The sequence below is a fragment of the Cottoperca gobio genome, chromosome 13 (assembly GCF_900634415.1).
Source record: "Cottoperca gobio chromosome 13, fCotGob3.1, whole genome shotgun sequence".
Lineage (NCBI taxonomy): Eukaryota > Metazoa > Chordata > Actinopteri > Perciformes > Bovichtidae > Cottoperca > Cottoperca gobio.
The window spans coordinates 939155-966865 of record NC_041367.1 but is presented as its reverse complement, the minus strand read 5'-3'; the positions used below and the strand labels follow the sequence as shown (position 1 = coordinate 966865).

The 27711-nt window shown below is 42.2% G+C and overlaps 2 protein-coding genes across 3 annotated transcripts in view; both read right to left on the bottom strand.

The window, feature by feature from the left end:
* Positions 1-349: 349 nt before the first annotated feature.
* Positions 350-9407, bottom strand: parlb (presenilin associated, rhomboid-like b). The gene is made up of 10 exons (XM_029446416.1): positions 9264-9407; positions 7103-7313; positions 6891-7031; positions 3504-3552; positions 3322-3417; positions 2744-2893; positions 2415-2485; positions 2055-2156; positions 1293-1390; positions 350-482 (listed from the first exon to the last, which is right to left on the bottom strand). Exons 1-10 carry the CDS (start codon positions 9338-9340, stop codon positions 350-352), a joined length of 1128 nt encoding a protein of 375 aa, XP_029302276.1. The 5' UTR covers positions 9341-9407.
* A 4000-nt stretch (positions 9408-13407) lies between these two features.
* col4a4 (collagen, type IV, alpha 4) overlaps positions 13408-27711 on the bottom strand; it is a 51670-nt gene continuing 37366 nt past the window's right edge. The window contains exons 30-47 of one of the 2 annotated variants that reach the window (XM_029446864.1): positions 27390-27551; positions 26304-26471; positions 26078-26221; positions 25844-25951; positions 25177-25355; positions 24017-24080; positions 23869-23943; positions 23329-23436; positions 22480-22587; positions 21895-21966; positions 21363-21491; positions 21168-21275; positions 20093-20248; positions 19662-19910; positions 17981-18097; positions 17689-17877; positions 15182-15465; positions 13408-14505 (exon numbers count right to left, since the gene is read on the bottom strand). In XM_029446864.1, coding sequence (XP_029302724.1) covers positions 14248-14505; positions 15182-15465; positions 17689-17877; positions 17981-18097; positions 19662-19910; positions 20093-20248; positions 21168-21275; positions 21363-21491; positions 21895-21966; positions 22480-22587; positions 23329-23436; positions 23869-23943; positions 24017-24080; positions 25177-25355; positions 25844-25951; positions 26078-26221; positions 26304-26471; positions 27390-27551 — 2678 coding nt within the window. In that variant the 3' untranslated portion in view covers positions 13408-14247. The remainder of the gene's footprint in view (positions 14506-15181; positions 15466-17688; positions 17878-17980; positions 18098-19661; positions 19911-20092; positions 20249-21167; positions 21276-21362; positions 21492-21894; positions 21967-22479; positions 22588-23328; positions 23437-23868; positions 23944-24016; positions 24081-25176; positions 25356-25843; positions 25952-26077; positions 26222-26303; positions 26472-27389; positions 27552-27711) is intronic. The other variant, XM_029446865.1, reaches the window with a different exon arrangement.

Sequence of the window (27711 nt, the reverse complement as noted above, 5' to 3'; positions counted from 1 at the left end):
ACGAACTCAGAGCCCCCCCCCCCCTCCACTCAGGAGAACTCAGAGCCCCCCCACCCTCCACTCAGGAGAACTCAGAGCCCCCCCCCCCCCCCTCCACTCAGGAGAACTCAGAGGCCCCCCCCCCCTCCACTCAGGAGAACTCAGAGCCCCCCCCCCCCCCTCCACTCAGGAGAACTCAGAGCCCCCCCCCCCCCGGTCTGTAGAGCATTTATTTGGACCTTTCAGATCGTAAACGAAGAATCTGTGAAATCGTTCTAAATGTCTGAACGTGAATCACGACTTCCTGTCTGTACAATTTTATACATCTTTACACGTCTTGTTTTCCCATCAGCCCCGGTGTTTCAGCGTCCTACACGGCGCCGCCTGTGTCCCCCCCCCCGCCCGGACCTCCCCCCCCCCCTCCGGTTCTCAGGTCGTGCCAGAGTTTGACGAAAGGTTCTCGGTTCTTCCAGATCAACTCGTGACCGAACATGATGTACCAGCTGCAGGGAGGAACAGAGAGCATGATGGGAGATGTAGTTTCACTCACATAGAACATGCACTGACAATCAGATGTGTTAGAGTGTGTTAGTGTGGTTAGAGTGTGTTAGAGGTGTAGAGTGTGTTAGAGGTGTTAGTGTGTGTTAGAGTGTGTTAGTGTGTGTAGAGTGTGTTAGAGTGTGTTAGTGTGTGTTAGAGTGTGTTAGAGTGTGTAGGTGTGTTAGAGTGTGTTAGTGTGTAGTGTGTAGTGTGTGTTAGAGTGTGTTAGTGTGTGTTAGAGTGTGTTAGTGTGTGTTAGAGTGTGTTAGAGTGTGTTAGAGTGTGTTAGTGTGTGTTAGAGTGTGTTAGAGTGTGTTAGAGTGTGTTAGTGTGTGTTAGAGCTGTGTTAGTGTGTGGTTAGAGTGTGTTTAGAGTGTGTTAGTGTGTGTTAGAGTGGTTAGAGTGTGTTAGAGTGTTTAGTGTGTGTTAGTGTGTGTTAGAGTGTTGTTTAGAGTGTGTAGAGTGTGTTAGAGTGTGTTAGTGTGTGTTAGAGTGTGTTAGAGTGTGGTGTTAGAGTGTGTTTAGAGTGTGTTAGAGTGTGTTAGAGTGTGTTAGTGTGTGTTAGAGTGTGTTAGAGTGTGTGTTAGAGTGTGTTAGTGTGTGTTATAATATATATATATATTTTTTCTTTTATATGTCTTTTAGTTTTTATATTATATTTATAATCATGAATATATTTTTAATTGTATTTGTTATTCTTATGATTAATATATAATTAGATGTGTTTATGAACTTCACACATAATATAGGGGGGGGGGGGGGGGGGGACTCACATCCCGAACAACGCGCCGCCTAAATGAGCCGCGTGGTCGAAGAACCTCCATCCCAGCACCACGCCGGCCGTATCCATGGCGACGATGGCCTTCAGCGCCTGCAGAGAGAAATTAATATTATTTATTATTATGAATTATTATTTCTTCTTCTTAATTATTATTATTAATTATGAATTATTATTATTATGAATTATTATTATTATGAATTATTATTATTATTATGAATTATTATTATTATGAATTATTATTTCTTCTTCTTCTTAATTATTATTATTATTATTTTAATTTATTATTATTAATTATTGTTTTCCCACTCAATTCAACTAAAACAGCTTCTTTGGAGCAGATTTAAAGTTATTAATGTTACAGAGAAGAATCTAAATCTTTAATGTTTAATAAAGACAAATAAATATATATTCATATAAATATGAATAATAAACGCTGCACAAAGTGTTTTATAACAAGGGACAATAGAAATAAATGAAATGAACATAAACGTGAGATAAAAACTAAATAAAACGCGTAACAAGATTAAAAGATATAAATATTTAAATCAGTATCTGCAGCATTTATCAGCTCCAGATCACCATACAACTCACTTTTCCCGACGGACTCAAACTCAGCACTGGATTCCAGCTTAGTTTTAATCTGACTTCAGTTATAGATTTAAAATGTAAAGATTTAAAACATGAAGCTTGAAGAAACTTTTAACACTTTTAAAGTTCAAACAAAAAGGTTCAAACACAGTGAAGCGAGACTCACGTTGGCGGCGGTGAACGTGAACATGGGGAGGAAGATGATGGCGAGTCTCGCTTCAGGCATTTTGGTGCAGACGGCAGCGAGGACGGTCATGATGGCTCCTGACTGCACACACACACACACACACACACACACACACACACACACACACACACACACACACACACACACACACACACACACAGAACATTTAGAAATGTTTATCAATATAAATGTTTTTAAAGATGTGAAGTTTGATCAGGAATCAAAAGTATAAAGAAGTGAACATTATTTACTCTCTTTAACTCTTCACAGTAACCCCCCCCCCCCCCCATCGTCACATCTTTAAACAGCACATCTGAAACTAAAGCAGGCGTCACTCACGGCTCCCAGAGACGGTCCGAACCTCCCGGTCACCGTTTTACACGCATAACTGAAGAACGTCGAAACAACACCTGAAAAACAAACAAAGGAAAAGATTAACTCGTGTTCTTCTCTCTGCCGGACAGACACTTGTTTCAAACTGTTTTTGGACAATTTTAAAATAATTTTCAGATTTCTGAAACATTTTAATAAATGTTTCTAATATTTTTCACATATTTTCTGTCTGAATCAGAATTCTGTGGATAAATGTTCGTATCATACATTCGTCCAAAAACTCAATCTTTCCATCTGACAACATGTGTTCCTGTAATCAAACAGCTGTGCAGCACCTGCAGACAGGTAGACGGCCACGAACTGCTCCCGGCCCAACATGGAGACGGCGCTGGAGGAGAAGCTCCAGAGGACGTACATGTTGGCCGCCAGGTGGAAGAAAGAGAAGTGGCTGAAGGTGGAGAGGAGCATCGGAGAGCACAGCGTCTCTGCAGGAGGAGAGGCAGACAGGCAGACAGGCAGACAGGCAGACAGGCAGACAGTTAGAGGTGTTTAACTGGTTTCATCTGGTCAAATCTAGGATGAGTCTCGAGCGACTTGTTATCAGATCTCACTTCCTGAGCTACGTGTTTATAAACAGAACATAGAAGAAGAAACCCTGACATACTGGTATTGACAATAACCGTGATATTATTATTTTTTTAATGATGACATAATGCTCAAGAAAATAAGAGTTCTTCATGGTGAATCTCCGAGAAGCAAAGAATAAATAAAATGCTCCAAAACTCATAAACGAGTTGCCGCTCTGAAGACGTATTTCCTCCGCGTGGTTTTAAGTGCGACGGTATTGGTGGGCGGAGTCTAACACACTGGGTCTGGGGCCTTGAACGCATCACCAGTACGAGCGGCCACTCACTGGAGGCCGGGTTAGAGGTGAAGTATTTGATCATGGATCGCTGCAGTGACGGGACTCTCCAGCAGCAGAACACGACGGCGTTCGCAGCAATGATCCCTGGGAAAAATAAACAGAGAGTTTATATCAGAACGTTTGTTAAAGTTGAACAAAGAATATAAACTGTAAACGTGAGTTTGTCTCACCTGTGACCGTCTTCTGACCCTCACTCAGGCCGTTCCACCACTGGTTCAGCTGAAACAGCCAATCAGAGCGCAGACTGTCAACTCACAACATCAACAAACAACGTCCCCACACAACGTCCGCACAATGTCTACACACAACGTCCCCACAACATCCTCACAACGTCCGCACAATGTCCACACACAACGTCCTCTCACAATGTCCTAACAACGTCCTCACAATGTCCCCACAACATCCTCACAACGTCCGCACACAACGTCCTCACAACATCCCCACAACGTCCGCACAATGTCCACACACAACGTCCTCTCACAATGTCCTAACAACGTCCTCACAACGTCCGCACACAACGTCCCCACAACATCCTCACAACGTCCGCACAATGTCCACACACAACGTCCTAACAACGTCCTCACAAAACGTCCACACACAACGTCCACACACAATGTCCTCACAAAACGTCCACACACAACGTCCACACACAATGTCCTCACAACATCCCCACACAACGTCCACACAATGTCCCCACAACGTCCACACACAATGTCCCCACAACATCCTCACACAATGTCCTCACAATGTCCCCACAACATCCCCACAATGTCCACAAACAACGTCCTCTCACAACGTCCTCACAACATCTCCACACAACGTCCACACACAACGTCCCCACACAATGTCCTGACACAACGTCCACACACAACGTCCCCACACAATGTCCTGACACAACGTCCACACACAACGTCCCCACACAATGTCCTGACACAACGTCCACACACAACGTCCCCACACAACGTTTCCCACAATGTCCACACAAAACGTTCCCACAATGTCCACACACAACGTCCACACACAATGTCCTCACAAAACGTTCCCACAATGTCCACACACAACGTCCTCTCACAATGTCCTAACAACGTCCCCACAATGTCCTAACAACGTCCCCACAATGTCCACACACAACGTCCACACACAATGTCCACACACAACATCCTCACACAACGTCCCCACAATGTCCACACACAACGTCCTCACAATGTTCCCACAATGTCCTCACAACGTCCACACACACACAACGTCCTCACACAACATCCCCACAACGTCCTCACACAACGTCCTCACAACATCTCCACACAACGTCCTCACAACGTCCACACACAATGTCCTCACACAACGTCCTCACACAACGTCCACACACAATGCCCCCACACAACGTCCTCACAACGTCCACACACAATGTCCTCACACAATGTCCACACACAACGTCCTCTCACAATGTCCACACAACATCCTCACACAACGTCCCCACAATGTCCACACACAACGTCCACACACAACGTCCTCTCACAATGTCCTAACAACGTCCCCACACAATGTCCACACACAACGTCCACACACAACGTCCTCTCACAATGTCCTAACAACGTCCTAACAACGCCCACACACAACGTACTCTCACGATGTCCTAACAACGTCCCCACACAACGTCCACACACAACATCCCCACAACGTCCACACACAACATCCCCACGTCCTCACAACGTCCACACACAACGTCCTGACACAATGTCGTCACAACGTCCACACACAACGTCCCCACACAACATCACCACAACGTCCCCACACACAACGTTTCCCACGATGTCCACACAACGTCCACACAAAACATCCCCACAACGTTCTCACACAACGTCCCCACAACACGTCCCCACAATATGTCCTCTCACAATGTCCTCACACAACGTCCCCACAACACGTCCCCACAATATGTCCTCACACAACGTCCTGACACAATGTCGTCACAACGTCCACACACAACATCACCACAACGTCCTCACACAACGTCCCCACACACAACGTTTCCCACAATGTCCACACACAACATCCACACACAACATCCCCACAACGTTCTCACACAACGTCCTAACAACGTCCCCACAATATCCACACACAACGTCCCCACAACATCCTCACACAACGTCCACACACAATGTCCTCTCACAATGTCCTCACAACGTCCACACACACAACGTCCACACACGTCGTCACAACGTCCACACACAATGTCCTCTCACAACGTCGTCACAACGTCCCCACACAACGTCCTAACAACGTCCCCACAAAACGTCCTCTCACAATGTCCTCACAACGTCAACACACAATGTCCTCACAACGTCCTCACACAACGTCCAAACACAACGTCCACACACAACGTCCACACACAACGCCCCCACACAACGTCCCCACACAACGTCCTCACACAACGTCCTCACAACGTCCTCACACAACGTCCAAACACAACGTCCACACACAACGTCCACACACAACGTCCCCACAAAACGTCCTCTCACAATGTCCTCACAACGTCCTCACACAATGTCCTCACAACGTCCTCACACAACTTCCCCACACAACGTCCACACACAACGTCCACACACAACGTCCCCACAAAACGTCCTCTCACAATGTCCTCACAACGTCCTCACACAATGTCCTCACAACGTCCTCACACAACTTCCCCACACAACGTCCTCACACAACGTCCTCACAACGTCCTCACACAACGTCCTCACACAACGTCCACACACAATGCCCCCACACAACGTCCTCACACAATGTCCTCACAACGTCCTCACACAACGTCCTCACACAACGTCCTCACACAACGTCCACACACAATGCCCCCACACAACGTCCTCACACAATGTCCTCACAACGTCCTCACACAACGTCCTCACACAACGTCCACACACAACGTCCACACACAACGTCCACACACAACGTCCACACACAATGCCCCCACACAACGTCCCCACACAACGTCCTCACACAACGTCCTCACAACGTCCTCACACAACGTCCAAACACAACGTCCACACACAACGTCCACACACAACGTCCCCACAAAACGTCCTCTCACAATGTCCTCACAACGTCCTCACACAATGTCCTCACAACGTCCTCACACAACTTCCCCACACAACGTCCACACACAACGTCCCCACAAAACGTCCTCTCACAATGTCCTCACAACGTCCTCACACAATGTCCTCACAACGTCCTCACACAACTTCCCCACACAACGTCCTCACACAACGTCCTCACAACGTCCTCACACAACGTCCTCACACAACGTCCACACACAATGCCCCCACACAACGTCCTCACACAATGTCCTCACAACGTCCTCACACAACGTCCTCACACAACGTCCTCACACAACGTCCACACACAATGTCCTCACAACGTCCTCACACAACGTCCTCACACAACGTCCACACACAACGTCCACACACAATGCCCCCACACAACGTCCTCACACAACTTCCCCACACAACGTCCTCACAAGCCGTCCCCACACAACGTCCCCCCCGTCGGACCCTCCTCACCTCTTTGCGGAAGTCTCCTCGTTTCTGAGGCCGCAGCTTCTCCAGCCAATCAGCTCTGATCTCGTCGAAGTAGCTCTGGACACGAGACTTGAGGGACTCGTACTGCCAGATGGCCGCCGAGCCAAAGGCGCAGCCTGTAAACTGAAATGGAGTTAACACCGGGGGGACATCGCCGCCGCCTCCAACAGGAAGAGCAAAACACCACCACCTACCCCCACGGTGAAGACGAGCGGCCGGAGGAGACGGCCGAAGTCCCGGGGGGCGCCGGGTGGAGCCCGCTGCTCCACGTGGGGGGTGGGGGGCCGGCGGTGGAGCGCAGCCTCAGAGGACTCTGTGTGGCCCGGCTCCTCCTCCACCTTCTTAGATTCTGGTTTCTTGGCAATTTTCCTGAAGCCACATTTCTGCTGGAAGGTGTGAGGCCACCTGCTGGACAGAGAGGAACGTTCAGCAAGAGGAGACATCGGGAGGGGGGACAGCAGCAAGAGAGGGGACAATCCATTCACAATGGATTCAACCATTCTTTCTCTTTTTTCAACACATCATTTCTGTCAAATGTTGTATTTGTACTATGTTGTTTATCCTGTACACACGACATCTATTGCACGTCTGTCCGTCCTGGGAGAGGGATCCCTCCTCAGTCTCTCCCTGAGGTTTAGAACAGTTTCCCCCTTTAATTATGGGGTTTCTTTTAGGAAGTTTTTCCTTGTGTGATGGGAGGGTGTAAGGACAGAGGGTCTAAGGACAGAGAGTCTAAGGACAGAGGGTCTAAGGACAGAGAGTCTAAGGACAGAGGGTCTAAGGACAGAGAGTCTAAGGACAGAGGGTCTAAGGACAGAGAGTCTGAGGACAGAGGGCCTAAGGACAGAGGGTCTAAGGACAGAGAGTCTGAGGACAGAGGGTCTAAGGACAGAGGGTCTGAGGACAGAGGGTGTGAGGACAGAGGGTCTAAGGACAGAGGGTCTAAGGACAGAGAGTCTGAGGACAGAGGGTCTGAGGACAGAGAGTCTAAGGACAGAGGGTCTAAGGACAGAGGGTCTAAGGACAGAGAGTCTAAGGACAGAGGGTCTGAGGACAGAGGGTGTGAGGACAGAGAGTCTAAGGACAGAGGGTCTAAGGACAGAGAGTCTAAGGACAGAGAGTCTAAGGACAGAGGGTCTAAGGACAGAGAGTCTAAGGACAGAGAGTCTGAGGACAGAGGGTCTGAGGACAGAGGGTGTAAGGACAGAGAGTCTAAGGACAGAGGGTCTAAGGACAGAGGGTCTAAAGACAGAGGGTCTGAGGACAGAGGGTCTAAGGACAGAGGGTCTGAGGACAGAGGGTCTGAGGACAGAGGGTCTAAGGACAGAGGGTCTGAGGACAGAGGGTCTGAGGACAGAGGGTCTAAGGACAGAGGGTCTAAAGACAGAGGGTCTGAGGACAGAGGGTCTGAGGACAGAGGGTCTGAGGACAGAGGGTCTGAGGACAGAGGGTGTCGTATCCTGTACAGTCTGTAAACACTAAGACAAATGTATAATTTGTGATATTGGGCTATACAAATACATTTGATTTGACGGGGGGGACAGCAGCTAGAGGACTGGGTAATAATAATTCAATATCATAATTTATCATCTTACTGACTTAAATGTCTGAAAAGCATCCGATGTGAAATCATTTTGTTTTTACGTCACACTTCACGTTACAGTTCAATGACATAACAAATATATATATATTTATTCACTCGTAATTTATGCTAATTTTGCACTAAAGTTCTTACATAAATGAGAAATGTTTATTTTATTATTTCTTGCACGAACAGAAAACATGCTCCTGATATATATTTGATCCAAATATTAAATACATCGAGATATTACATATTTTTAAAACACTGAAACATTATGGCATCCTGTCTCACTGTAGTTAACCCTTTTTAAATCCTTTTTGAATTTCCAAAAATATATTTGTGCACTCTGGAAAGTCAGCTACATATAATTAAAGCTTTTATTTTGTACATGAAGAAGCTGTGGTTCTGCTCATGACTTCACAGAGCCTGTATTTTAGCATCTCAGGGGCATTTTATTAGTATTTACAGTGTAAAAACATGATATTTACTGGCTAAAGTTACATTATGATGATACAGCTTGTAGCAGAGACAGACTAACTGAAAACTAAACATAATGACATCATACATAATGTATATTTTAATAAGAAACGGATCATTAAGTGAGTAAACTGTGTAGAGACAAACAGCTCTGTTAGCTCCGCAGCTAATGTTAGCCGGCTAACACCCAGTTAGATCTCACTCTCCTTGAGAGCTAACAAGCTAACTCCGAGTAGCGAGGGTTTGTCCGTCTGTTAGCCGGAGCAGGCTGCCTCCTTTCGGCTGAGGTGACTGACCTGCCTCCCCTCGCGGAGCTCCGTAAAACATCTTCTCCGGTCAGTCTGAGCAGAACCGCGCAGCTCCTCCATGCCATGGTGGAGCCCGGTGACCCCGGCCCACCGACCCCGGAAGATGGTTCATTATCGGGTCAACACGGAGCTCCGAGAACAGCGCCCCCTGGAGGGCAGATGCAGACACTGCAGCACAACGCAATACAAAGGTTCTACTTGTTTTGGAAATGATTTTAAAATCACAACTCGTAATTCACTGTTATGGAACAACTATATAATAATAATAATAATAATAATAATAATAATAATAATAATAATAATAATAATAATAATAATAATAATAATAATATAATAATTATTATTATTATTATTATTATTATATATAGTTATATAATTAACAAAAATATTTTGAATCTATTATTGATATGTTACAGATTATTTATGGTGGATGTTTTTGTTTTGTTTTAAACATGTATTGATATGACTATTTTTAAAATTATTGCATGCATATTTATTGTTGTTATTTGTTGTTATGTATAGTAGTACAATGCCCACATTTTTTTGTATAATTCTCTATGTTTATATATATAATTGTGCTAATTTTAGCGAAATTCTTTATTCATAAGGCTTTTCTATTTAATTTATTTTAATAAAAATAAAATGTTGCTTTATTTGTCTATTTATTGTATTTGATTTTGTTTAATTGATCATAAATAATTATATAAATGTTAATGAGTGTATAAACACTTTAGACAACATTTTAGATAGAAGTAGTTACACAGCTGCATGTGATTATAAACCCTGGATATCATGATTTTTGAGGGATATTTTCTAATATTGTTCACATGTTTAACTGATAATTTTTCAGATACTGTATATAAATAATTTCTGTCTGATATTTTATTAAGATTTCAGGAAAACATGTATATTTTGTCATATTTTACGTATATTCTTTGTTTACTTTATTCATATTTCTTGTTTATGTACTGATATCTGTTGGTTATTGTCTGGATTTCCTTTTCTGGAGGGATATTTTACTGTAATTTTGGATATTTTGTGTATATATTATACAGATTTGTTTTCCTGGATACTTTAATAATATTTTTTGAACAAACTGATTCTTCACAATCTGTTTATTTTTAAATAATAAAGACTCGGAGTGAAACTTTGATGCAATTTATTGAAGAGTTGTCCGTCCACAGAGAGTAAAATGCTTCACAAGTGTTAGTGAGAAGTTTCCTCCTACAGAGATTAAAATATTACCGACAGATTTAAATACAATAAAAACACAATGATGACCCAGGAACACCTCCCCCTCAGGTGATCATGAAGCCCCGCCCACCTTTACACCTGATTTCTCTCCGAGTTTCCTGTCCCAGTCTCAGATTAACACAGGCCTCCGGCATAAAGACGTTTATCTTTGTGCATTTTATTTTGAAGGAGGGAGGAGAGAGGCGGGGTTTCACCGTGTCATCATTTACCAAAATAAAACAAACGTGAACAAATGAGACATCAAATAGCACCAACATTAATTTCAGGCTAAATAAATACTCTGATGACATTTACAGTAAAAATATAAAACGGTCGAGTTCAAACATATTTACAAATCACAGAGAGATAAAACAGAACCAGAACCAGAACCTGGAACGGAGGTAAACAACGGGACCAAACAAAAGGAGAAGATTTCACAACAAATGTTTTATCTAAAGTAAAGGAAACAGGAAGTCACGTTGTAAATATTAAAACACTGGTTTTGTGACGGCGACTACAAACCTTTAGTTTTGTTTTCTTATGAAACTATCAGACAGATAAATATTAAAGTGAATTCTATTTATAACACAAAGAGGACTCGCAGCTTCCGGTCTGGTTCTGGTTCTGTGCCGCAGCTCATCCTGTTCAGATGTTTCTCATGTCGCTGCTCTCTTTGTTTTTAAACCGAAGAACATGAATAAAGAACATTAATGTGAGCCGAGGGAGAAACTCCGAGCACGTCGTCGCCTGAAAGGAAACTGGAACCAAAAAACACCTTTCAAGGTTTTAATGTGGGATATATTCCCAGCCTCTCACACGATCCTCTGCCCACAACGAAACACTGACTGACCAATGACACGCTGCCTCTCAGCTGACCAATCAATGCTTCTCAGTGCAGTTCTGGTTGGGCTGTGATCACGGATGTATTGTAAGAACTGGACACGGCGCCGCCGCTCGGCCTTGCTTCCAATTTCTCCCAGAAGCAACTTGCGGTATTGTGACGAACAGCATTTTTTAAAAGAGACGTCTGTAAAAGTGCTGACTGGCCACGTCCAGCTGTAAACCAGGTCAGTTACTTTTCTTTTATCGTCTTTCTTTAAGCCATGAGGGTTTAATCTTACGCTATGTGCGCTCGTGTTGCGTCTCAGCAACGAGGATGTTCACTAGCGTAAAGCAAACGCTGTAGGCGACGGATGTGCAAAAGTAAATCCCAATTTTTACACTTTGTACACTTTACAGATTTATTGGTTTTGAGTCGTATTTATTGGTCACTTGTTAGCCTTTGTTCTCAAACTTAATTGTGTGTTTCTTCCATGTATTAGCTGTGTAAAGACTGGATTCCCTGATAAGACACTGATTTTTTATAAACACACGGAAACTGTTTTCTTCTTCAGGGTATTTTAATTTCCTTAACAGCATAAAGTTCCTTAAACTAACCTGTACTCATCTTTAAATTGTGATTAACTTTATTAGTCCATAGTGTCAGAAACAATCCCAGAACGCGGTTCGCTCGTTCATATAGCCCGGCTGGGCCAGATGCATGATGGGAGAAACACTACTGCGCATATTTAGTGGATGAGTAAGTAACCCGGAAGGCGTAGGCGCGAGGCGAGCATCGTGGGGTATCCAGCTCGAATAATACATCCGTGGCTGTGGGCGGGGCTGGAGGCGGGGCTAAAGTTCACTCAGGTGTTCTCTCTGATGAGGCGACGTCACGTCAACACCACCAACCAATCAGCTGATACATCACAGGATGTGACTCACATAACGCTGTAGTGTGAAAACCTTTTAACTTCCATTTTAATGCTTTGCAATCAGCTGACATTTTCAAATTAAATGTCAGCTGATGAAACCAGTGAAAGGTTGACATGAAACACAGTTTTGAGTGATAAACATAATTATAAATGTGACTTTTAACAATTTCATGCAGATAAAAACGTCACATCAGAACTGATTCAAACTGCGGCTGAACTGTTTGGATTCAATTATTATTATAACTGAGATTTGATTAGTGGGTTTGGTGGTCTCTCCAACCTTAATCATAACTGCAACAGCTAAACGCACTTTTGAATTTATACGTATGAACAAAATTCTGAATAAATATTAATATTTTTCTTTGAACAAAACATTCACGCAGAACTTACAACGAAGGATAATCGATAAAGACGAAGAGACATCACATCGGCTAATCGATCAGCGTTCATGTTTTACGAGTCTTTCACAGCGTTCACAAATTATTAATCAATCATAAATCAATAAGTAGGTTTAGACCTAAAGTCCCTTTAACAAAAAATAAAGAACTTACATCTAATTCGTTTCCTTGGCGCTGTTTTTGTTTTGTTTGTGGATTTTTTCTTTCGCTCGAATGTGCAGGATTTTAATATTTCTAAAGGATTTAGGTAATTTCCTGTCTCCTGTCAAACATTAGATATTTATACAGTCAACAAACATATTTAGCATTACGAGTGTTAGTTAGTTTTGGCGTTAATGTTAGCTTAACATTTCGACACAATTTGACTAACATTAGCGCCGTGTAGCTGAGTGTTGCTGAAACACACAAATCAGACAAATTGGTCTCGAACAAAGTACATTTTCACCTGATTTGTCCGTCTGAACATTTTTAGTGTCATAATGTTCTGAAGATATGTGGCTTGTGAAGAATGGGTCCAATATTTACTTTGGTGACAATGGAGCGAAACAATCGTTCATAATCTGTGTTCATGTTCACTTCTCCCATTTAATAGTTTCAGAACTGGCCCCTAGTCTCAGGACCGGCCTCTAGTCTCAGTATCTGCCTCTAGTCTCAGGACCAACCTCTAGTCTCAGGAACGGCCGGCCTCTAGTCTCAGGAACGGCCTCTAGTCTCAGGACCAACCTCTAGTCTCAGGACTAGCCCCTAGTCTCAGGACAGGCCGGCCTCTAGTCTCAGGACCGGCCTCTAGTCTCAGGACCGGCCTCTCAGGACCGGCCCCTAGTCTCAGGACCGGCCCCTAGTCTCAGGGGTAAACAGAGCTACAGGGATGACATATTTCTATAGGTTGACCCTAAAATTATTGTTCCCTCTACAAAAAAAACAACGGGATTTTTCCATTGGATTTTGGATTATTGACCAAAAGCAATAATAAATTCTGTGGGAAACAAACGTTTACGGTACTTACACATTTTGTTCAGCAATATACAAATGAGCAGCACTTTTATGATTTTTGAGGCGTAAATTAAATCTCCAAAAGCAAAAAGCTAAAGCTACGAACAAATTACAGCACGGTCACATGACTCACGTCACCTACACTAAGATTACATATTTATGCGGAATAATGTTAGCGTGATGACGTTCAGTCTCACTAAGCCACTTGTTAGCAATCGTCTTTTTAAAGAACAAAAAAATCCTGCACACTGTCGATCACTTTACCACGTCACATATGCCCCGTGGAGAGACATAAACTGGTCTGAATGGGGCTTAAGAAATCTGTATTTTTCCAGTAGAGTTAATAATAAAATCTAAATGTTGTTTTACCTGCTGAATCAGAAAGTGAATTGATATCCAGGTGGAGATCAAACATCATGACTGACAGCCCGCGTTCATCTGTCTGCTGTGACGTTTTTTTAACAAAATTAAACAGTTTGTGCTTCTCTGACGATCTGAACACAACTGATTGATTGGCAGCGTTATCTTCCCTCAGAGAGTCCTGTCCGTCCTCTCAGGCTCTGCAGGTGGAGGAGGAGGCAGCGGTGCTCCTCCTCACTCCCTCATGCAGACGTTGCACCTCCCGATGCTCTCCCTCTGCTGCCAGCCCTCGGTCAGCGTGGTGGAGGAGCTGTCGGAGGCGTAGGAGGTCGCCTCCACTCTGGTCAGCCAGAAGCTGTAGATGTTGGCGAAGTAGTGGCAGGTTCCTCGAGGCCCCTGACACTCCACGAAGGGCTGTGCCCTGAAGTCTGTCAGACAGCTACCTGAGGATGTCAGAGACTGGCCGCCACCCTCGTCACCTGCACCTGTATGCTGCAACACACACAGGAAATGACATAATCGTCAGGTGTTTGACAGACTTCCTCCAGACAGTTTAGTTCACTGTTAACCCTCTGAACTCAGTTTCAGGGCGTCACTGTGGTCTCGTTTTCTCTGCAGTTTAAAAGTCCTGCAGCTCTGTGGAAACAGCTCAGTCATGGCTAGAAGTACAGAGAACTCAAAATGTATTTTGTGCAGAATAACACAGTTAAAATGTCATAAATTAAATAAAAAGAAAAATGCAAGTTTAATTCCTTTGATAATTTATTTGACAAAAATTGGACAAAAACCTTACCAATATTTGAAGAACAGAAATGTTTCCACATGCTCTGTCTCACAGACTTTTTGTCACGTGACACATGATTTTGTCACGTTCACAGTCGCACTGAGCAGCAGGATCTTGTTCGAGCAAACAGTTGATTTTTGGTGAAATTTTAAATACATTTTAAAAATCCCTATTCTTAAGCTTGGGTTTGGGTTTGGACAGAAGTTTTCATCAAACGTGACGTTGGAAATGGGAAATTTGAGGATAATTTATTTTTACAGTTTCTTGCTATGAGGTCAGAACCCGCCTTTAGCGGTGGTATCATCAGTGGCATGTGCTGTAGTTTTAGGATGCAGTGATAGTACTTGCAGCACCATTAACAATAGTATTAACAGTAGTACCCACCATGAGGAAGGAGAATCCGGTCCACAGGCTCCTCCACTTGGGGGGGCAGTCTGGCTGGTTGGAGGTCTGGCTGTGCAGAGCGACAGGTGAGGAGGGGGCTTCACACACCACGCAGCGGCTGATGTGATCTTCAATGGAGGGTCCGCCCACTGGTATACTGGGGACGGCCGCCGTCGTCGACAGCCAATAGGATTTGTCGTTACGACTGGCGTAAGAGCAGGTTCCCATGTTACAGGAGGAGAAGGGCATGGTGGAAAAGACCCGCATACACGACCCCGCCTGACCTGGAAATATCATTGGTGCAAATATTAATTACAATATCAATCAAAGATCTTTGTTTGGTTTAAATCAACTCTCCTGAAGTAACATAGACCAGGTGTGAATGAGATTCACCCTGAGATGCTGAAAGCTCTGGAAATTGATCCCATGTATATCCACAAAATATTCTGTTTTTTGCCCTTATTCCGAAAAAGACAATTATTCCCACTAAACTGTTTACATGGCTAATGAAAATAAATAATCCACTTATATTCCTTATAACTTTCTCTTGGGCGTGCATCTCTATGCATCTTTATGCACCTCTCCCCCAGCCTTACAAACTGTTGGCATGTTGTTTTGTGTTTAATGCACAGAGCCGTAAACAGGCAAGAGGCTGTGTGTCTCAACTGAGACTCATATTGTGAATGTGCTGTAAACATGTCCAAAGAATACTACTAAAACCTGAATAATATAAGCACATCATGTCTTAATCTGAAAATGCTTCATTCGGAATAAGGCCTAATTCTGAATATCCAATATTCCCGTGTCTGGAAGTTAAGGTGTTTTTGGTTAGAAATAATGTCTGTGGTTCACACAAGCCGAAGAGATTTTAACGCTTTGTTTTAAGACATAAAATACGTCAGTAAACACAAGTGGCTAAATGACACTAAACATCATCAAGCCGAAGACGAGTCCGAAATTAGCTTAGCGTGGTGATGTGAAGTCATGTGACCGTGGTGTAGTTCCTTCATAGCCTAACGTTAGCTTTTTACTTCAAAAATCAATGAGCAGATTATCCTGCTGAACTAAACGTGTCATTTTCCAACTATTGGCACGCTGCTCAGCCTCCCGGACAAAGTTTCTGTCAGGCTGCAGAAAGGAGACCCTGGGGGAATATTGAACCTCAGATTCAAAAGGGGGATTCCTAGAACAGCTTTTTACTCTTGCCGGAATACTTGAGGGTCAGGAGAGTTTGTCCATCCAGACATGTCTTTTGTGGATACTTTAACCAGAGTGTGAGCTGTGAGAGCTCTGGAGGTGTGGAGACCTCAGGATTGTATTTCGGCTCTTTGCAGATGATGTGGTTCTGTTGGTTTCATCAGACTGTGACCTCCAGTGAGCATTGGGACAATTCCCGTCTATACCGCAATCGTATTAGACGTGTTTCTAACTTGTGCGTCTCACGCAACAGATATGCTCTCATTTTAATCTATGCAGCTCTCAGCTGCTTCTCACAGGCGTAACTGTAACCTGAAGCGTGCATTTACAACTACTTTTTCCAACAATACGCACGTAAAAGTGTTTGCTGTGTTTGCTGAAATTAGTTTCCTTTGCAAGGTGTCTGGTCTCAGCCTTAGAGAGAGGTCAGGGAGCTTGGTGAGCAAAAGCTCAGGCACAAAAAAGTAGCTGATAATCAACTTAGGGATACCAGTCCTGCACGGGGAGGAATCGGGGAGTTTTAGAGTAAGATTTGGAGGATGAGGATGTTGGCAGTGTCTGTGAAACTCTTACCAAATACAATATTTTAGCAGCATGGAAACCTAAGTATGTCAGTGTTCATGTGTGTATATATATATATATATATATATATATATATATATATATATACATATACATATATATATACATATACATATATATATATATATATATATACATATACATATATATATACATATACATATATATATATATATACATATACATATATACATATACATATATATATACATATACATATATATACATATACATATATATATATATATATATATATATATATACACATATACATATACATATACATATATATATATATATACATATATATATATATATATATATATATATATATATACACATATGTATGTGTATATATATATGTATATATATATATATGTATGTGTATATATATATATATATATATATATATATATATGTATATATATACACATACATATACACATACATATATATATATACATATATATAAACACATACATATATATATATACATATATATATACACATACATATATATATATACATATATATATACACATACATATATATATACATATATATATACACATACATATATATATATATATATATATATATACACATACATATATATATATATATATATATATATATATATATATATATATATATATATATATATATATATATATATATATATATATATATATATATATATATATATATATATATATATGTATATATACCCAGGTCCTGAGTGTGAGCCTTCTCCTGACCCTCCAGGTACAGCAGGCTGTATCCGACCCACAAGACTCTCATGTCTAGTGGACAGGCGGGAATCATCTTTGATTGGCTGTGCATCACCAGCATGAAGCCCGAGTTCAAGTTTTGAGTTGGTCCTGGAGGACCGCGGTCACCGATTGGACCGGGATCACCTGAGACACAAAGACCACAGGAAGTTACATCACCAGCATAAAAACACACAGGTGATACAGAACAACTCCAGGCAGTCAAAGAGACAGACAGGTGGGGTCTCACCTTCGTTTCCCACTACTCCACTCTCCCCCAGCAGGCCTGGGTCTCCTCTGTCTCCATCCGGACCTGGGGTCCCATCAAGGCCTATCGGTCCCTCAGACCCGATGTCCCCCTTTCTACCTGAAACACACCATCAATCACCTTAATGATCAGCTGCACTGTTTTATTTTGTGACTCTGCTGTCATTTAACGCACAATCTGTAACTTTCTGCTCTGTGTTAAAACAACAGTCAAATCTGGAGTTTGGTGTGGCGGTACAGCAGCGGTGCATCGTGGGAGTTATTCTCTCCTCCTCTCTCTGATTCAAAGGGTAAACATCAGAGTTTCTACTGCATGCTGTTCGGCTGCCGCAAACGTTTGTCAGCTTGTTTCTCTGAGAACTCAAGATCCAGACGTTCAGGACTAAAATCCTTCATCCTTCAAATATAGAGTTAAAAACACCAGGATGTAGAAAGTGTCTTAAAACTGGATAAAAAAGAGGAAACGTTACCTCCAGGAACATTACACATGTCTCTGTCTCACTACATATACAACACAGGACTGATGACACCATGACAGCAGAGAGGAAACGTTACCTTCAGGAACATTCCACATGTCTCTGTCTCACTACATATACAACACAGGACTGATGACACCATGACAGGAGAGAGAGGAAACGTTACCTTCAGGGACATTACACATTTCTCTGTCTCACTACATATACAACACAGGACTGATGACACCATGACAGGAGAGAGAGGAAACGTTACCTTCAGGAACATTACACATTTCTCTGTCTCACTACATATACAACACAGGACTGATGACACCATGACAGGAGAGAGAGGAAACGTTACCTTCAGGAACATTACACATTTCTCTGTCTCACTACATATACAACACAGGACTGATGACACCATGACAGGAGAGAGAGGAAACGTTACCTTCAGGGACATTACACATGTCTCTGTCTCACTACATATACAACACAGGACTGATGACACCATGACAGGAGAGAGAGGAAACGTTACCTTCAGGGACATTACACATTTCTCTGTCTCACTACATATACAACACAGGACTGATGACACCATGACAGGAGAGAGAGGAAACGTTACCTTCAGGGACATTACACATGTCTCTGTCTCACTACATATACAACACAGGACTGAGGACACTATGACAGGAGAGAGGAAACGTTACCTTCAGGAACATTACACGTCTCTGTCTCACTACATATACAACACAGGACTGATGACACCATGACAGGAGAGAGAGGAAACGTTACCTTCAGGGACATTACACATGTCTCTGTCTCACTATATATACAACACAGGACTGATGACACCATGACAGGAGAGAGGAAACGTTACCTTCAGGAACATTACACGTCTCTGTCTCACTACATATACAACACAGGACTGATGACACCATGACAGGAGAGAGAGGAAACGTTACCTTCAGGAACATTACACATTTCTCTGTCTCACTACATATACAACACAGGACTGATGACACCATGACAGGAGAGAGAGGAAACGTTACCTTCAGGAACATTACACATGTCTCTGTCTCACTACATATACAACACAGGACTGATGACACCATGACAGGAGAGAGAGGCAATGTTACCTTCAGGAACATTACACATGTCTCTGTCTCACTGCATATACAACACAGGGATAGTCGTCTAACTGTTTCTCACCTTTTGGGCCTGTCCGGCCAATTTCTCCCAGTAGGCCGACATCTCCAAGCTGACCGAGGAGGCCAGGGGCTCCTGGGGGGCCCTGTGTTGGGGGAGGGTAAGTGGGGCAGGGGGAGACTCGTCCCTTTTCCCCCTTTGGACCCATCAGTCCAGCAGATCCCTTTGGTCCTGGAAACCCACCGGCACCGGTAAAACCTCTAGGACCACGATTACCAGGTAGTCCCATCAGACCTGAAGACCCCCATATACCTGATCATACACACATACACACAGACACACAGACACAGACACACACACACTGTTTTTTGGTTTTCCGTTTGTTAAAGTTGTGGATAGCCGAACTCTCATCAATAGTGACCGCTCTGAACAAAGATCTTTCAGCATTAATATCTTTATTTAAAGATATCTCAGCTTCATGCAGAGAGTCTGACCTTTCACTCCTGGATTTCCGGGGATGCCTGGCAGTCCATCGGGCCCCGGAGATCCCTTTGGGCCCCTCGGCCCGGGGCACCCTGTGTTCCCGTTGTCCCCATCATCTCCAGGAACTGGAGAGTTCTGACCTGGATCCCCCATGTCACCAGCACACCCTAAAACACCCAACAAATGTCAGAGGTCATCTAGTGTGATTTATCTTTGAAAGTTTATTAACCCTTTGGACTCTGTAATATGGAAATGGTCCACCAATGCTTCATATCCCTAAAATCAGTACAACAGAAGCTAAAAGGGTATGTAAGTCAATAACCAAATAATTGATAAAAGTATTGAAAATGAAAATGCAATGCATTTATCAAATTGAAATAAAAAATCACAAAAAACATACTTTTTGACTGAAGAAACATGAACAAAATATTTCTCAACACAACTAAAATTATTTTAACTATTTAGACCAAAATGTTTTGTTTTGACATATTATTATGAGAAGAGTGCAAATGCGTTTCATTTTGTTTGTTCCGCACATAACGTAATGACGTCCTCGCAAAGAGACTAAATGCGCTAGCTATAGCATGCTGTATGACGTATGTGTGTAGGCTAACAGGAAGTTAGCATCTCACTGGTTCCCCAGACAAAAAGCGAATCGGATTTGTTTTATTGGATTTTGGATTACAGCAAAAAATAAGCTCTGTGGCAAACAAACGTTTATGATACTTACATGTTTTGTTCAGCAAGATGCAAATTAAGAAAACTTATGATTTTTGAGGTGTAAATTCGGCAGTAAAAAACTAAAATTAGGCTATAAACAAAATACACCGCTGTCACATTACTCATGTCACTACCACAAGGATAACGGCAACTAACGTTGAGACTCATCTTAAAAAGGATCATGAAAACAACGATCTCCCGTGGTGAATACAGCTCAAGACCAAAAGTACCGTACCGCAAAGACATCTTCACAAATCACGAAAGACAGAAAGAATAATTGCTCTAGCTATTGTGGTTTTTATTTTAGATCATTTAAACAACAAACAACCGTTATTAAAAGATTAAACATGAGCGTTAAAGTCTGACCTGGCTCTCCATCTGTTCCAGTACAACCAGGATCTCCACGAGGTCCTGGGATTGGAGCTATACAGTCTGGTCCAGATTTACCTGGAGGTCCCAACCCTCCTGGTGGTCCTTCAACAACAACACATAAAGACCCATTACTGACGGTTCAAACTAAAGTTCAGATCAGACCCTAATGGGAATCACCCTACTACAGACCTTTGGCTCCTGGGGGGCCTGTGGGTCCTGGGGGGCCGGGCTGGGATGAACCAATGGGTCCCAGAGGACCTTGAGGACCTTTATCACCTGGAAGACCTTTAGAACCAGGAGGACCCTGCACCCCCAGACCTAGAGAGAAAGACGGACGTTATCATTGTGAAGTTGATTAAACTACCAAACTGCACTTTATATATAAAAAAAAGAAAAAGAATGGATGTCTCATAAATGTCTATAACTTAAGTCAGAGGTTCACACAAACAGCATGCTTCCACCTTTATTCATGTTTGCACACAATATGAAATCGCCACTAAAGTTTGGTCCAAACTCTTTCCAGCTGTCAACAATTCAAATTGTTTGAATCCAGAAACATCAGCAGGCGTTTTCAGACCAAACTGTTCTGGGGACTCCCGGAGACAGACTGCACACTCGGGAGCTCCTCAAATAATTCTCCTTTAAGGACTTCGGTTGGTATAGCAACGTCACTTCTGCTAGTGTGTGTGTGAGTGTGAGTGTGTGTGTGAGAGACTCATACCTCTGGTCCCCATGTCCCCCTTTACACCTTTCAGTCCGTCCAGTCCGTGAAGTCCCAGCGGTCCAGGAGGACCTAGCAAAATCATTCATAAAAAGCTAAATGTAAACTTACTTCGAACTGACACACCGGTGCACAAACTCTCTGAGGTAAATGTCACAACAAACAAGAATAGAGAACTATGAAAATAAAATGCATAGTAAAGTTTACTGTATCCACTATCACCCCATCACTTGAACGACTTATCTGGAGCTTTTATTTTGAAAGGCAGCTTCACATAGCAGGAAGTCAGGTAACCAAACTGTACAGATGTTATTTACATATCATGATGATGTGAACCAGCTCCAGATGTGTTCTGGATTATAAAGTGATCTGAGTTTTTCCTGATCCAGATTAGAACACATCAAGTGTTCAAACCATCTGGAGATGGTGTCTGAATTTAAATGAAAAAATAAATGTCCCCCTCCTCCACTGACGGAAAGAGATTAGAGTTAAACCTTTTTGTCTTTAATAGACAATCTTTGTTACTTGTTTAGATAATAATGTAACATGGCTAACATGAGACCAGCTCTGGGTTTGAACTCTGACCTTGGAGTCCCGGGAAGCCCTGTGGTCCTGGAGGGCCATCAACACCAGATTTACCAGGAAGACCTGGAAGACCTGAACGACCTCTGGGACCCGAGGGACCGACCACACCTGGAACAAACCCGACGGACAGACAGACAGACAGAGAAGGACAGACAGACAGGGTTAGGGTCAGCAGTAGAGTTGCACTGATTGCAATTTTCTTGGCTGATTCCAGTTTTTTAAAAGTCTGCCAATTCCGTCTTTCTTTCTAAGAGCTATAATTGTCAGCATACAAAAATATTGTTGTAATTTTTCTATGATGAATCATTTAATTTCAGTTGTTAATAAACGTTGTTCATAATAAAACATTGACTATTAAATAACTTAAATTTTCTCCAAAACTGCAGCAAGTTACAGGACCTTGTCTCACTCAAACAAATCCCAAAATAAAAAATTGCTCCAGGTTACTGGACAAATATAATCAAACTGAAATCTAAATGCAGTGTATCCCATCGCTAATTATATCGTTTTATTTTCCCAGAAGAAAGCAGGTGCAACACATCTATATCAAGGTTTGTTTAACCTGTAAAAATATGTATTAAAAATATATGTGGCACGTGTGTAAATTTGACAAAAAAGTAAGATCTATGAGACCGATGCATCTCTAGTCATCTTCTGTTTCAGACTTCAGAGTTTCAGGGTTTCCCAGGTCATAGTTCATGTACATTTGCTTTAAACAGAAATAATGTTTTTATACTCTCAATAATCAGTTTCTTCTTGGCCACTCCTGATCCATGAAAAGCTAAGCTAAGCTAGCTCATGCTAAAGAAAGACGGTGTAAAGACTTGAGGTCCAGGTGAGCTTCTGTACCTGGTGGGCCCAGGTCGCCCCGATTGCCTGGATCTCCTTTGCATCCTCTCTGTCCTTGATCCCCAATGAAACCGGGTCCTCCAGGATCTCCTTGAGGTCCAGGAGGTCCTGAGAGAGAAAAACTGCTGATTCATCCAGAAACTTCAACATTCAGTTTAATCACAAAACTGAAGATCAACAACAGATTATCTTTTCTGAGAATTTAGTCTTCAAATATTGAATAACCTTTCAGTTTGTGATCTTATTAACGCCATGTGTTTTTATTTTACTGCCTGTATATTCAAATCCAAGCTGCTAAACATTTTAATACCTCCGCCAACGAGGTAACATTTTGGTTTGTTTGTCTGACTGTCAACAGGATTACAGAAAAGGTACCGGTGCGATTTTCATGAAACTTGATGGAAGGGTGTAACAGGGGCCGAGAAAGAACATATTAAAATATGGAGCGGATCTGAGTCACGGGGTGGATACACGCATTAATATTATGATGGAAACAGCCTTGGCGGAGGCCGTTCTGGTTCTGAAAAACCAGATTATCACCTGAGGTCCCGAAGTCTCCAGAAGGCCCCTTGTCTCCAGTTGGACCAGAAACACCAACAGAGTCTCCTTTATCACCTGAAACACAAACAGAAAGTCATACAACAACCTGTGCAGTAAAAGAGCTGCTTGGTTTGGGGTTAGACGCTACCTTTGGATCCAGCACATCCTTGGTGACCGGGTTCCCCAGCTTTCCCTGGACATCCCAGGTCTCCCTGCAACCAAAAACAACATAGATCTCGTGTGTTGGTTCAGTATTAGTCCTGTTGCAAATGTACTGGTTAGTTTTGATCATATTCTGGGTTTTTTCTAGTTGAAGTTGACTTTAATTCTTGGCATTTTAGTCTTATCTTAACCCTAACAATTTTAGTTTTAGTCCATGAAAAGTGTTCTAGTCATCAGGTTAAATTGAACATTTCAGCCAAACATCAGCTGGTTTCTGTTGTTGTCATTAACTTTAACTTCAATAAGTTTCTCTGAGTCCTCCTGATTGGGCTCACTGTTGCTGCCACTGTAGTACTCACTTAGAATAAACAACAAAAACAATATTTCGTCTTTTTGTCAACGAAAATAAAGAGAGATTTTGGTAAAGTTTGTATTTTTCAAACTGCATTTTAGTCTGATGTTTTGTCCTCAACAATACTGGTCACAGTTAGTGTTTAATGACGTCGGTGCCGTCTCCTCGTTGACGAACATACTGAGTCATAGTTTTCTGAACAAAAGAATCAAAAGAAAAAAAATATTTTTGGATCTAATGTTTAAACTTTATCTTCTGGGCCTCTTTAAGGAATCAATCAAACATACTGCACATTGGGAGCTCAAGATAAGAAAGTCTGTCTTTATTGTTATTATCACCTCCGCCAAGAAGGTTATGTTTTCGGTTTGTTTGTCAGCAGGATTATGGAAAAACTAGTCCGATTTAAAGACACTTTGTGGAAGGGTGTAGCATGGGCCGAGGAAGAATAGCAGATCTGAGCAATTGGGCGGGTCCAAGCATTATTTTTTACTTTCGTTAACATTGCGAGATAGGGCACAACCTTGCCGGAGGTCTGTGCTCTCCGAGTGCCCTTCTAGTTTTGTGTCATGGTACTGGATGGTTTATGTCTTTTATATGTGTTTGTTTTATTGTTTAAAAGTCATAAATAAATTACAAATGATAAAAATAAATAAAAATAAACACACTGAACATTGTTTTATCAGCTTGATAGATTTTTGAAGTGAGAAATTGAAAATGACGAACAGCTCTACTTCACTTCCTGCTCTCTCAGATATCTATATCTGTTATGTATTATCATAAAGTGTTTATCTTACTGGATCTCCGGTCTCTCCGGGGAAGCCGATGAATCCTAGTGATCCTGTGCGTCCAGGTGGTCCTGGGGGTCCTGATTGGCCATAGGGCCCTGGGGGTCCGGGGAGTCCTACGATGCCTAGGGGTCCGTTGATGCCTAGATACCCCTGCCTACCGGTAGCTCCTTGCGCACCTTTACTTCCTGTAGAGAGAGAATGTTTTTGAAGACCCCCTCAAATAAAAATCAAGTTTTTTTCAGTGACAACCGGCTGAGCATTTCCTCCATTGAACTCGGACACCCAGCGTTTCATACGTCACATACATGAGGAACCAATCTTGTACATTTGTTATATTATTCTATAGTCCATATTCTATTTCCATATTAGTAGCGTAACGCTACGGCGAAACACGGTCTATCAGAGGAGAAGAAAATCAGCAATGTTCCAGCCAAACTCCAGAGCACTGTTTTGAAATTTATGAATTTCAGTGGCGGCCATTTAAAATGCTCACCGCTCCGATGACATGCTCTGCGGCAGTAAAAACTCAAATATATTTCTTAAGTCAAATACGATAGTCGCATAAACTGTTTGATTCTTATAATTATATATATATTATAATCAAAACATTTGAAAATCACTGGTGGTGACCTTCCCACTTCCTGACACTGGTGTCTATGGTAACAGCTCTGACCTCGTGGTCCAGGAAAGCCATGGATGCCAGAGGGTCCATCCTTTCCTCGTTCCCCTTTGATGGGCACAATCTTGGTCTCTCCTGGAGGCCCTGGGGTCCCTTTACAGCCTGCAGGGGACACACATAGGATACATTGTTTGTTTATCTATGACAACATGTTTCATATGTGACAAATTTCCCATGAAATCCGTTTTACTTTGACTCTGTTTACCACAGTACTGTAGGAGTGTCTACCTTGCTCTCCTTTGGGACCCTCAATTCCTGGACCTCCGTCTTGGCCGTTGAACCCTCTCTCCCCCGTCCTCCCTAGTGCTCCATGGGCCCCAGTCTGTCCAGGGGCACCCAGCCATCCATCCTGGCCCTGGGGCCCCATCAGACCTGAAACACACAGTGAGTATTTGTGTGAAGCTGTCGTCAGAAACATTCAAACACAGGTGTGCCGGTGGGAGGAGGAGCTCACCTTTCTGACCGTCAGTCCCCGGCAGTCCTGAGTCTCCACTGGGGCCAGAAGAGCCCTGCGACCCCGGGTTCCCCGGGAAACCTGGAGTGCCCGGTTTTCCTTTAGGGCCTTGAGGGCCAAAACCTGGAGGACCCAACTCCCCGATCTCACCTTTCTCCCCCGAAAAACCTGAACCGACATATGATGACATCACAGTAAGTATAGTACTGTAAAGTATAGTAAAGTCAAGTAAAGTAAAGTAAAGTAAAGTAAAGTAAAGTAAAGTAAAGAAAAGTACAGTAAAGTAAAGAAAAGTACAGTAAAGTAAAGAAAAGTAAAGTAAAGAAAAGTAAAGTAAAGTAAAGAAAAGTACAGTAAAGTAAAGTAAAGTAAAGTAAAGTAAAGAAAAGTACAGTCAAGTAAAGTAAAGTAAAGTAAAGTAAAGTAAAGTAAAGTAAAGAAAAGTACAGTCAAGTAAAGAAAAGTAAAGTAAGTAAAGTAAAGTAAAGTAAAGTAAAGTAAAGTAAGAAAAGTACAGTAAAGTAAAGAAAAGTAAAGTAAAGTAAAGTAAAGAAAGTAAAGTAAGAAAGTAAAGTAAAGTAAAGAAAGTACAGTAAAGTAAAGTAAAGTAAAGTAAAGTAAAGTAAAGTAAAGTAAAGTAAAGTAAAGTAAAGTAAAGTAACGTAAGTAAGTAAAGTAAAGTAAAGTAAGTAAAGTAAAGTAAAGTAAAGTAAAGTAAAGAAAGTACAGTAAAGTAAAGAAAAGTACAGTAAAGTAAAGTAAAGTAAAGTAAAGAAAAGTAAAGTAAAGTAAGAAAAGTACAGTAAATAAAAGTAAAGTAAAGTACAGTAAAGAAAAGAAAAGTAAAGTAAAGTAAAGTAAAGAAAAGTAAAGTAAAGTAAAGTAAAGAAAAGTAAAGAAAAGTAAAGAAAAGTAAAGAAAAGTAAAGAAAATTAAGTAAAGTAAAGTAGTAAAGTAAAGTAAAGTAAAGTAAAGTAAAGTAAGTAAAGAAAAGTACAGTAAAGTACAGTAAAGAAAAGTAAAGAAAAGTAAAGAAAAGTAAAGAAAAGTAAAGTAAAGTGAGCATCTTCAGTAGCCAGAGTTTACCTGGGGGTCCTATGGATCCCTGAGGGCCATAAAGGCCACCGTCTCCAGGTTTTCCTGCATCACAGAGGTTGGATTTGGGCCCCTGGGGGCCAGTTATACCCGGGGCCCCATCCTGTCCTCTCTGGCCCTGCGCTCCGGGCCCTCCAGCCAGACCCAGGAGTCCTGGACACAGGAAATTACTCTGAATATATGACAGATTTTTCATTTGACCATTTTTGGAAACTTCATTTTTTTTAATTGTATTTTGCTGCTGTCATTGTCATGTAGAAAACATTTAATGTGCACTGAAACCAAAAGATAAAAAGCTTTTCTTGACTTCTAG